This window comes from Hydractinia symbiolongicarpus, chromosome 13, assembly GCF_029227915.1.
Source record: "Hydractinia symbiolongicarpus strain clone_291-10 chromosome 13, HSymV2.1, whole genome shotgun sequence".
NCBI classification, from domain to species: domain Eukaryota; kingdom Metazoa; phylum Cnidaria; class Hydrozoa; order Anthoathecata; family Hydractiniidae; genus Hydractinia; species Hydractinia symbiolongicarpus.
The window spans coordinates 14915959-14928448 of NC_079887.1; the positions used below are offsets into that span (position 1 = coordinate 14915959).

A 12490-nucleotide genomic window follows, 5' to 3' on the forward strand; every position below is an offset into this window, starting at 1 on the left:
TCAATCTTTGCTATCGACGTCCTTATATCCTAAATCTTTAAGGACAAATCAAAAAGGAAAATTTGGTCTTGTTCACTATTTCTATGTACTTCCATTTCCCTATTGTATAATTCTAAAATAAAAAGATGCGATTGACTCAAAGTCTGGCGCGTTGCATTGTGGTTATTAAATTCGGTTTGTAATTACAAGTTCCGGTCTACAGCGCGGGCACGTTTAGCAAGCGCCTTAACCACAGCTACGTATCAACCCATGCCATGTAAGGGAAATTGGGTAGGTATTGCAGGTGTATACCTAATGTATACACTCAGAGCACAGGACTCACATTGATAACAGTGTGAAGCAGCTATCCTGTATAAATATAGGAAGTGGCAGTGCTGTCACCGTTAAATAAAGTCTTTTTTTTTAGAAAATGAAAAATTTTGTAGTTCTGATATTGGTAGGGTTACTAGGAAATGTGGTGAGTAATTTCCTTGTGTTTCATTGCTAACGAACTTTCTAAGTTCTATTAACATAGCCGGTTTAGAATTTATTCGTGAAAAATGGATAGAAAGTTTGATTTATGCATAGCATTTGAGTGATTTTTTTTAAATCATTTAGGACGCCGGACGAAGCTGTTTTACTTGTCGTGAGTTACGACGTTCTGGACATACCACAAGTGGTATGTACTCTGTTTACTTATCATCGAGTTTCAAAGAAGTGTTTTGTGAGATGGGTATCAATCGTTGTTGATATACTGTCACTTCTAATTCTCTACTCCCAACATTAACAGACGCAGACATCAGATGTTCATTCAAGAGACGTAGTTATGTACTACTGTGAATTTTCGAAACTAAATGGTGCTCAACCCTACACCATCATTACTCAATATGGACCAAGCCGTGGATTTCGCGTTTTCCTAAGTAAGCACACTGGTACTGCAGCTCTGGTAAATAGGCACGTGATGGGCCCATATATTTATCTGGATACACTTCCGTATTCTCGCAACAGAGCTGGTCGAGTAGAAGGCTCTAAAGTGAATGGAAAGGCTGTCACATTTGGAAACTGCGACAATAATGCTGGAATTATTTTGCCTTCTTTTATAACTTATTCGAAATGAGTCCTTCTTCTTTTCATGCAAATAATTTGTTTCATGAACGTCAAGGAGTTGCAGTTGATTGGAGAAAACACGCAACAGATCCTTCTTCAGGGCGTCGCCTGCCGCTTTCTTATTTCTCCATCACTGAAGGGTTTGACTGCAACTTTCAGCTCGGAATTGTGGCATTTAACGAATATAAATATTTACGAAATTAGGTAATTTGTTCTACCTTTTGCTAAGGAACTTAGGGACAACAATCATTTTTAGTATCGACCTCTTTAATTAGGTTTGGCATAATTAAGAAATTCGGGAAAGTCTATTAAGATTAATTCTTAGTTTAAAATGCGAGCGGTCCCAAAAATCAATCCAAGAAAAGGAGGTGGAGAAAGATAGAGTTTATTATTGCACTTTAGCAATAATAAACTAGATACTGACATGATAAGAACTGATTTGAATGACCATTTTTTAACTTTTTTACGAACTGACAGTTCGTCAAATTCAACTAAAACCCCAACAAATTTTGTTGTTTATGAAAGAACAATCAATGAACACTCTATATTTCAATTTCGGTGCTTACTTTCACAATTAGTCTGGGTGTTAGTCATGCAAAGCGAAGATGCTGATAGCGCGTATGAGTTATTTTTTAAATATTTTTACACGCAGTACGAAAAAGCATTTCCGAAAAGACGTGTTACTGTCAAAAGCAAAAGCTTGTTGAGTCATATCTAAAAAGGGTTGACAGTAGAATGGAAGAATATAATTTAACAATGGCCGAATTGAATACTGCTTTTAACAGCTTGCAAGGCAATAAAAGTGCTAGTATTGATGAAATAAGTGTCAACGTCATAAAAAATGTGTTTGACCTGATTAAGCTTCCCCTTTTTTATGTATTTAATCTATTTTTAAACAGGGAATTGTACCCGAAAAATTAAAAATTGCTCGAATAGCACCAATATTTAAATCAGGAGATCGCACCAATCTTACTAATTATAGACCTATCTCAGTACTACCTTGTTTTTCTAAAATTTTAGAACGCATTATGTACAATAGAATTTACAAATATTTTGTTGATAATTATATATTGTACATAAAGTAATTTGGGTTTTAAAAAGGTCATTCTACAGATCACGCGTTAAGCGAACTGGAAAATAAGATTTCAGAAAGTTTTGATAAAAATAAGTTTACACTTGGGGTGTTCATTGATCTTTCAAAAGCATTTGATACCGTGAACCATAAAATTCTACTATCAAAGTTGCAATGTATGACTCAAACTTACTTTGGTTTATAAACTGTCTTACAGACAGAAAACAATGTATTCCTCACGGTAACCATACGACTGAACTCAAAAATGTGAAATGTGGAGTTTCACAGGGCTCGATACTTGGACTGCTCCTTTTTTAATATATGTTAATGATTTGCCTTATGCATCGACACTTATAAACTTTATTCTTTTTGCAGATGATACTAACTTATTCTACGCTCACAAAGATATAAAAACACTCTTTACTACGGTAAACAAAGAACTGAGTAGTATTAATGAATGGGTTAAAGCAAATAAACTGTCCCTAAATGTAAATAAAACAAAATATACACTATTCTGCAAAAAGTCTAAATCAGACGACTTGCCATTAAAACTTCCAGATCTATGTATAAATGAAATTAGCATAAAAAGGAAAAGCTCTTTAAACTTTTTAGGTGTTCTTATTGACGAGAACCTGTCTTGGAAAAGCCATATACAAACAGTAGAGGATAAGATTTTGAAAAATATGGGCATGTTATGCAAGGCGAAGCCATTACTAAATTTTCATCGTCCTAAAAATTTATAATTTTCACTTATTCCCAGCTACTTAACATATTGTAACATTGTCTGGGCTAGCACTAATCATTCTAAACTTACAAAAATTTACAATAAACAGAAGCACGCATGTCAAATGATATTTGGAAAGGACAGGTACACCACAGCCAAACCATTATTGACAAAAATAAGGGCCTTGAGTATCTATAAAATGAACTTACACCAGGTTTTGTTATTTATGCATACTCTAGAGGTAATGTAAAGATTTTTTCCTTACGTTAATTTTAACCTTTTCTCTTTAACCTATCTCAACTAAATGGGGCTTGATGATAAGACAAAATAAAAAAAATTAAATTAAATTAAATTAAAAATTAGTCTGACTCTAAATAGAGTTTACTGCCAAAAATAAGACGTTTCTAGGAAATTTTTTTGGCATCATTTCACTGAAAGATTTTATACACTTACTTATTTTAGTTTAAACTTGTTTTTTTTAACTTCATTACTCCATCTGGGCCAGCACAGTATGGTTTGGCCTAGGCGCAGAGTCGATCTGTAGGACGATTTTAGAGTTTTGAGGTTTGTTTAGAACGTTTTACTTTGTATTTCTCCCGCTCTCTATATTTCATTGGTAATCTTTACGCCTGACACAGGTGCGTTTCTTTGTTATTTACTACTTTAGCATATGTATCGTGCCAAAACACTTCATTTTATGTTTAATATTTCTATACCATTCCTGAGCGTCTTACGCCTCTTTACATGACAATTTCTCCCTAGCTAGCTGAATAAAAAAATTATGAAGGGATTGAGCATTTGTGGAAAGATACACTGAAATTAATAATACACAAAAAACGTGTACTTAAATGAAATTCACATAATACGATAAAATAGCATTAGTTAGAAAACTGGAAATTACAAAAGTGAACCTAAGGTGTAATACTATAGCTGCCTAGGCACATGTTATGTTATGTCATAGCAAAAATTATGTCATAACAAAACTGTTGGGGACATCAAATTCTATCCTTGTCAGTTAATCCCTTTTATGTCTTGCTATATTTCTGCCAAATAGCATTAAATTTATGGTTAAATCCAACACAAACACTGAGTTTAAGTAAATTGGCAAAAATATTGAAGATAAATCACATAAAATATTGATCGAAGCTGAAGAAGTACAATAATACAGATTCAGGTAAAAATGAAAAACGTCATCGAAAGAGTGAATGTTGAAGCATTGCTATTCACTTCTCATTAAATTTGAGGACAGTGCATAGACGTAGGTAGTTCGAATCAAAACTATTCATAGGTACCTAAAAAGACGATATGACTAGCATCGACACAAGTTTTGTTTGGGCCGTTGTGTATCTGAGGAAATGTCACGTGATATTAGTAAGTGTGACCTATGGATAGCGTGGCTAAAACTGTATACCTATATATATCTTAACCGAAAACGGCATGAATTAAGCTGTTTTAAAAAAGAGTTGGGTAATATGTGTCAAGAACGTCAACGTTTCAATAATTTTACGTACTAGGAGAAAACGCAGAAATTCGTTACGCTCTTAATATATTTATGGGAACGCGTAGACAAAGGTAATTCAAATCAAAACTATTTATACCTAATGAAAGCTTTCCCTGTTACTGAGCTCTAACGAACATTAATATTTGCGTGACTTGTGCAAACAAAACACAATAAACGCCGTATTACGTATAAAAATTTTTCAAAAACATTGTCAAATTCTGGTAAGCAAATTACAATAACGTTGTGATATTTCTACGAATGAGGTTAGGAAAATTAACTCCTCTATCTACGAATGAGGTTAGGAAAATTAACTCCTCTATCTACGAATGAGGTTATGAAAATTAACTCCTCTATCTACGAATGAGGTTAGGAAAATTAACTCCTCTACCTACGAATGAGGTTAGGAAAATTAACTCCCCTATCTACGAATGAGGTTAGGAAAATTAACTCCTCTATCTACAAACAAGGTTAAGAAAATTAACTCCACTATCTACGAATGATGTTATGAAAATTAACTCCACTATCACCTTTAAGTGCGTTAATTTTGCGCGCGGATTAATTTTTTCCAAATTTTGAATGATTTTCGCGACATTAAATTCGCACGAAAAGTTGCAAAATTAAATTTGCACGAAACAGTCCAAAACAATGGCCAATGGCAAAAATTAATCCGTTTCAGAATCAAGTTTTTTTTAGTATAAAATAGGATAAGAAATAAATAATTGACTTGGTTTTTTCTATTATTTATCTCGAGTTATTTGATAGTAATAATTTCTTTTACAGATGTGATCTCGTTTTTTTGTTAAGTTTGTACAGTACTGTTAGCTTTTTTCTTTTTGGATGTACTGGCAGCTGCTGTGGGTCGGCGGAATGCATTTGATTTTACATGCGACGAATAGAATTTTTCTTAGAGCTAAAAATATGTGCATTTTTTGTTTTACCTTAACCCTATTCGGTCCGGGGTTTTTCGAACATACTATGACCGGGGGGGGGCGGATTCCGCCCCCCCCTCAATAACTTTTCATAGGGTTGTTCAAATTGAATCAAACGTGGCACACTTATAGTACGTCATAAAAGAAACAAAATGGCGCCAAAAAAAATTTGCTTGCGTCAGCACATTTTCTGTGACGTCATCAAAAGCTTGAAAATTGTTAAAAATGCCACTATCTGCTTAAAATATAATTACTTTTGTTCTAGAGCGAATTTTTACATTCTGTTTGAAGTTTCTGAAAGCTAAATAAAAGTTATTTAACATATCTTCCGGTTTTTACATGGATCGGATGAAAAATTGCCAAAAATTGCCCGAAAATCCGTTTTTTTCCGATTTTCGGGTAAAATCCGACAAAATCAAGAAATCGGATTAGTCACGTGTTCAAATTTTTCAAAATGATTCTTCTTGATGAAACAAAGTTGTGTTGCAAGTTTCAAGTTCTAAGAATAATCCTAACAGGAGTTATTATATTTTCCCCATTATAAGGATTTCATAGAGATTTTTAGGGGTAGTTTCGAGTAATGGCCAATATCAAAGCCTCTGAAAGGTATGGGACCTAAAAAGTTAGCATGCAGGTGTGTAATAAATAAATGTTGAAACTCAGAAGTATCATAGCCATATAACAAAGCAATCAGGAGTTATTAAAAGAAAGCCGTCAGGGGGGGCGGAATCCGCCCCCCCCCCCCTCGGACCGAATAGGGTTAAGCCTATACCTATACCCCGCGCCAAACAACGCAAAATTAATCGCGCAAAAATTAATCCACTCAAGGTAGTTTTTCATAGTTCTAAGAAGCGGTTCATATAAGAAAATAATCTCCAATACACTAAACAATAACACGTATGACTAAGCCGTATGACACAGGTAAATTTATTATATTACTTCGTTAATGAACCGAGACCTCCCATTCAAAAATTCAGTAAACTTATAGTAAATATTATCAGTATATAAAAATTCTATCTGCATAAAAACATTTTGTAATGGTTCCTTGGTCACTTAGTGCGAAAGTTTATTTAAAAAGAAATAATTATACTAAAATCCTTAATTTTAAGACAGCAATAACCAACAGTATCATCTAATTTTCTACACTGGAAAATATGAAATATAAAATTCCAGCCAAAATTTTGTAAACAGGCTCAAGGCTCTTGCGAAACGATTCCTTCTTTAAAGTAACAATTTAATTATTTTTAACAGGTCCTATTTAAATCATTGGAAAACAAAGTGGTGAGTCGTCCAGACAAAAATTTGTGATTAATCGGAGTAAAATTCTTCGGCATCTCCAACCATGTTTGCTAGCTCTTTAACAACATCCCCAAAGTGTTTGATCATTACACCAGGATCAGACATCAGCACATCATCACATCCTATTCCCAGCCTAACAGCCTCATTGTAAGTAAATATTGACAAGGACATCGCAATTTTATTTTTCGGAGGCGGCCAAAACACAAGGTAATCCACTTCCTCACCAGCAATAACAACTTTGGACTGAGGTCCAGCAATGTTTGACAACACCATGGATGATTTAGCTAGCATAAAGTTATAGAGTGTTTTGTTAATAATCTCCGGTAACATGTACGCGAAAATTCGCATACCGGTTCGCACGCTAAAAGCGTCACCGGACATTTTTATGTCTGTCATTCTCCGATTGATTTCACAGACGTTTTTAAGGGGATTGTGGCTGTTCGTTGGCAATGGTAAAAACATTACAGCAATCTTGTTGGTAAACTCTTTCGCCTGATCTAATCTACACCTTGTATCAACAGGAAATGACGTCATTAAATCTCTTGGTGGTTTCAGGTTGTTTTCCTTGAAGTAGTTATGGTAACATGCTGCTAAGCAACCAACAAGCACATCATTAACCGTCACATTTAGCTTTGTTTTGATGCGTTTTATAACATCCAACCGGACGGGTTCGGACCAGGTGAAGTTCTTCTTTCCAGACAAACTTGTGTGACATATCAAAGAGTGGTCATAGCTGGACGTTAAGGTCATTTTAGATAAAGTTAAGGGTATATACGCAAAGCTTTTTGCCATTATGATCATTTCCTGAAACTTTGAAACGTATGGAGGTGATTTTAAAATGATATCTCGTTCGTTTAGTTTGGTTATCAAGAAGTAGATATATGAAACACCATCCGCTATGCTGTGATGACTTCGAAGGAAAATCACTGTCTTTTTCAGTCCATTCTCTTCGTAGTTGATTAAAATATACTCCCAGGGAGACAACTTCCTAGCGTCAATCAATGGTCGGCACGCTAACTCACTCAGTAAATCTCTCAAATCTTCCTTTGAAGTTACAGTATCTGTGCTCCACTCAAAAACATGGTCTTCTATTTTAAACTTTTCTTCTTCTATCCAGTAATAATTAAAATATCCTGAATGAACATATCTAGTTGTTTTGGGGTATTGCTTTTTGTTAGAATCATTTCTAGCGTTTGTTAACTTTTCTTTAATAACTTTTTGTAGTCGCTTTACGTTTAGTTGGCCCTCCATAACTACCATTGCATTGATAATTGTTCTGTTAGTCGGATCATCGTGAAGCCAAGGTAACTCTTCGCTTTTAATTCTAATACCGTTGTATAGGTTTTCATAAATATATTCTTCAAAGATTTTTGTCGTTAAAATTAAAATCCAAAGGGGTAACAATGGTAAAATGAGAATTGTGATGACAAAGAACCATGCCACTATTAAAAATAAAATTTCTGCAATTTTCTGGATTATCTTTCGTAACATTTTAGGACAGCCGCACCTATAAAAAAAATTCTACATTTTTTGGGCTAAATATTAGATTTACAATACCTAGATAACTGGAATGGATTTTTTGATTTATGAATCGACTAACAAAAATACGTTTTTTCCATTTTTTAGTATTTTTAGTTTCTCGCTGTGGATTCTTTATGACAGCTTTTTAACTCGAAATTTTAATTTTTCGAGATACCTTACAGAAGTAGCTTATTGTAAATACTGTTGCACTTTTCTTCCCTTTCACTGCTCTTTTTTTGTGTTCTCTCTGTCATTCCAGAGAAATTTTTAGAGGCTGGAACTTTCAAAAATTAAACATAGATGTTGTTACAGACCATTAAGTGTTTACATCCAACAGGTCCTCACATTTTTGAAAACACTTGTAAACACGGCAATGTCGACGCTCAGACGGAGATAAACCAATAAATAACGCCAAATAGCTGTAAAATATCTTATACAATTTTTTTTACCACATACAATGCTGGAGATTAATGAAAACAAACATTTGTGTAAAATGATAATTCTTCGGTAATTACATTTCGCCAGGTGGAACATAAAACTAAAAATTTAGACATAAAATTGTGTCAAACTTTTAGCTACTTTTATTGGACCAATACTCTGCAGTCGATATACTGCAAAACTTGTATTTTAGCAGGGGATGTGGGCCGAGTAACCAACGTCGAAACTGCGCTCCTAAAAGGTGCGAAAATTTGAAGAATCTATACGATCTGACGTCAGAAAAAGTTAATACTCTGCGACATTTTAGTCCTAAAAAACTAACCTAAGATCCAAAGTCTTAAGTCCACTGTGAAGATTGACAAGGGAACATTGACAAGTTCGGATTGCGTGTTACTTAAATAGAAACAACTTTATCAATTGCTTGTGGTTACGAGTTTCGAAATTTTACTTATAAATTTATCGTTCTCTTTTGAGCCAAGATTTAAAAGTTTTGAGAATTATCACATCACATTTAGTTTGCTAGCCAACACACTGAGATTAAATTAAGTCGGTGCAAAATGACGAGTAAAGGATGATGTTATCTTTTAGTGCTTGGGTGTAACAACTGCACGCAAACATGCACCTTCTCCAGCAACAATTAGCACGTTTTAAGATTACTGACTCAACCGTAAATAACCTAGGGTTGTAAGTGAAGTTAAACAAATCCAAAATGCGCGATTCTAATATACAAACAACCCATGTAATTAATTGTGACGGAGATATTTGAAATTACCTGTTCTGCCATTTTCGTCCCAGAGCTCTTTGAGATTAAAAACTCAAAAGTAGGTTTCGAGGTGTACCTCAATAAGCTCTAGGATCGAGAATACTGTCCTGTGGTTTCATTATATTTCCATAATTTCAGCAAAAAAACCCAGCTCACTTATTCTACTAAACAGACTGTTCCGTTTCTATTAAAGGGGCTACGAACCGGTTAAAATGCTCACAATTCATGTATCCCGCGCACATATTAAAAATCCAGCAAACGCGTTTTGCACATTGAACAGACCAGCGAACATTGCTCGCTGGTTCAATATTTTTTTCCAAAAAGTATATTACAAAGAAATATTTCAGGAAGACTCATTCTAGATGAAAACATGGCCAAGACTGGAGAAGATAAAAATTCTAGATAAATCTATATGTTCGAGTCTGTAAATTACATACATGCTGGAAAAATAGCCATTTTTGTTTTTCGCCGCCTCCAGCTCGACTTTCGTGTAAGTCACTAAAGTCAAAAACAAACAGCCGTTCCGTAGCCCCTTTAAAGACAAAATTCATCGAAAACTAAACTAAAATTAAATATATTCTTACCAACTTTCTTTGTAAATATATAACTTTTATATTCTCTTTTTGTGAACGTATGACAATCATGTTAACTTTATTCCCTCGGAACTCCACCTCACCAACATCTTGCTAAATAAGTAGTTTTCTTTAAAAAATTTACCTGTAACGAAAACCACAGCGGGGAAGTGCATGTAATATATTCTTATTGACCACGAGATGACGGTACAAAGTACAATATATTTCTGTCTCGTGTTTTTGTTCCCTCCACCTTTATTACGTAAAATAAACACTATCCATTTGTAATGTGATGCATTCGGAAAGCACATAACAAGCGAGATTACTTAGACAAGAGTTCACGTTATGGACAAGAATTGTGAATTGTCTGCTTTGTTACAAAAAACGACGACAACTGTTCATGACGTTTTACGTGCAGAAGCTCTTGATTCCACGTAACAAATGACTGCCAGTACCATGGCTACAGGATATAAAATGAACGTTATACCACCTACCCTAAAAGCACAAACTTTCGCAGACACATACTTTCACCAGTTTCGTCTTTTTTGGTCTTTTTGCGAAAGTTTATCTCTTCAGAAGTTCTTAAAAACCTTTTTGCGAACGTTTACACCTCGCACTTTGTGGTCTGCAAATCTTGTACAAGCGAATGTTTATGCTCTGGAATTACAGACTGCTCAACAGTTCTCGTGGCTTAACAAGGCTATGCAACCTCCAATGTAAGACCAAACACACTTTCATTTTTAATCCTTTCCTGTAAAGTTGACTAGCTAAAGATAAAATGTTTTTATTTTCAAAAATTCTTTGGTTTTAGCTCAACATGATCACTTCCAGTGCTAGTGTGACGCATAAGTTAATAACTGTTACAAAGACCGTATCAATCGTATATTTTTTTAAAGCAACAAAAAATTTTGGCTCAGCTTACGGTTGCTTAAAGCTTCTGTGTTTTGCACATGCATGTTTAATTCTGTTAGTTAGGTTAGTGTGTCAATCCACAAACGTTTGGATGGAGAGACATGTAATAACGTTTTGTGAAAAAAGTCAAATAAACTTACATTATAAAAAAGTCAACGTATCCAGTATTGTTAAGATAGCAATCCTTTTTGTAAATCTGTTTTCATTGTTAGATTGATGTTCTTTATTTATTTTTGTATTTATATTTGTTTGTTAATAAAAGGGGGAGAAAAATAAACACAACAAAATTAAATAAGGAATATAATTTACTACAATTTACAATTACTTAACACAGAGGATTACACTTGATTGCAAATAATTGTGACATTTTTTATTATATTGCATTGTGACATTGTGGTTTGATTCAATTAACCAGTACCTTGTTTATGAAGTTGACTTCCGGTGTTTCTAAGCTGTATTCATTCGACTTGATTCCTCTTAATAATCCCCTGTAAATAGTTATCTCTCAAATTGTCTAAGCTGCTAAAAGTATTAAGATTTTGTGATTTAACTCTTCCTTGCTCTATGTATAAGTTGCATTTTCGATATGCGTGGAATTCAATTAATAATGACAAATAGTAAAATTTACATATTTTTACTATTAGTTGGATATTTTTGTCAACTTGTAAGATTTGAAAGCATAAAACGAAGATGTACTGAATATGTTTTTAATATTTTGGAAGGATAATTGAAGACAAAGTCATCAAAACGGGAGAATATCATTATTACCTTCATTATTTTAGGGAGAGGGATAAAATGAGTATGCCAAAACCAGCAAAAAGTTTTGGTTGTGCCAGGCAAGGTGACGACGGCGCCTTCTTGATTAATTTTTTTGCATTGTCATTGAGAATCACTGAATCATTTGAAAAAGATACATAACTTCATAACATTTTTTGCCGCTCTTCTGTCATATAAATCTTTACAAATTTCATTTTTTCAAGAAATAATTAATTAACTTCATTTCCATCAACATTACATAAATAAAGCGAGAAGTATAATGAGTGTTCATAAATTCCTTACATTCAGCAACGTCACAATTACATAAAAATTGTAATTTAAAATTGAATTAATGACATGATTAATAATTATGTAACATTGTTAATTACGATCTTAATTAATTAATGTGATCAAGTTTTGATTTGTTTGTTTTTGTTCTATATAAGCATCTGCTTCGCCTACAGCACTTGAAAGTAACCACACGTTTTTCAATTTCATCACAAATCATATTTTCAGGGTAACTCTTTCTTATTTTCCTTATTACGCGACAGCAACTTATTTCACTAACTTAATTTTAATATTATTATAATATATTTTAGTAAAACTAAAACAGGTGGTAGGTACGAAAATGGAGGATGACATTGTTACCAGACCTATGCGTCCATACATTAATATAATGGGACATAGGAGGACGCATCATGGTTGGATGGGCCCCACCAAGGAAAAGTTTAGAAATTTGACCTTCTTAAATGATATAAAATTACCCTCATTCATGTAACTTTAGACAAGCCAAAAGCGTCCATTTTTAGTCATTTAAAGCTCTTGTTACTTTAATTTTAAAAATATGACCAAAAAAAAAACTGACCCGATAACACACATAAACTTTAAATTTTAAAACATTTTGAGTTTCATAGTGA

General features: G+C 33.7%; 1 protein-coding gene and 1 pseudogene across 3 annotated transcripts; one reads left to right on the forward strand and one right to left on the reverse strand.

Annotated features, from left to right (window-relative positions):
* Positions 1-400: 400 nt before the first annotated feature.
* LOC130623111 (uncharacterized) lies at positions 401-1290 on the forward strand (annotated as a pseudogene).
* A 3275-nt stretch (positions 1291-4565) lies between these two features.
* Positions 4566-10043, reverse strand: LOC130623822 (putative diacyglycerol O-acyltransferase MT1809). Of its 3 annotated transcripts, none has more exons than XM_057439348.1 (2): positions 9918-10043; positions 4566-8118 (listed from the first exon to the last, which is right to left on the reverse strand). In XM_057439348.1, the coding sequence occupies exon 2, from the start codon at positions 8100-8102 to the stop codon at positions 6621-6623; it is 1482 nt and encodes a 493-aa protein (XP_057295331.1). In that variant the 5' UTR covers positions 8103-8118; positions 9918-10043; the 3' UTR covers positions 4566-6620. The 3 variants fall into 3 exon arrangements, with proteins under 3 accessions (XP_057295331.1, XP_057295332.1, XP_057295333.1); XM_057439349.1 differs by lacking the exon at positions 9918-10043 and adding an exon at positions 9343-9865; XM_057439350.1 differs by lacking the exon at positions 9918-10043 and adding an exon at positions 8447-8466.
* Positions 10044-12490: the final 2447 nt, after the last annotated feature.

Excerpts from the sequence above, each read along its gene's own strand:
- LOC130623822 (XM_057439348.1), bottom strand. The coding sequence starts at position 8,102 with ATGTTACGAAAGATAATCCAGAAAATTGCAGAAATTTTATTTTTAATA.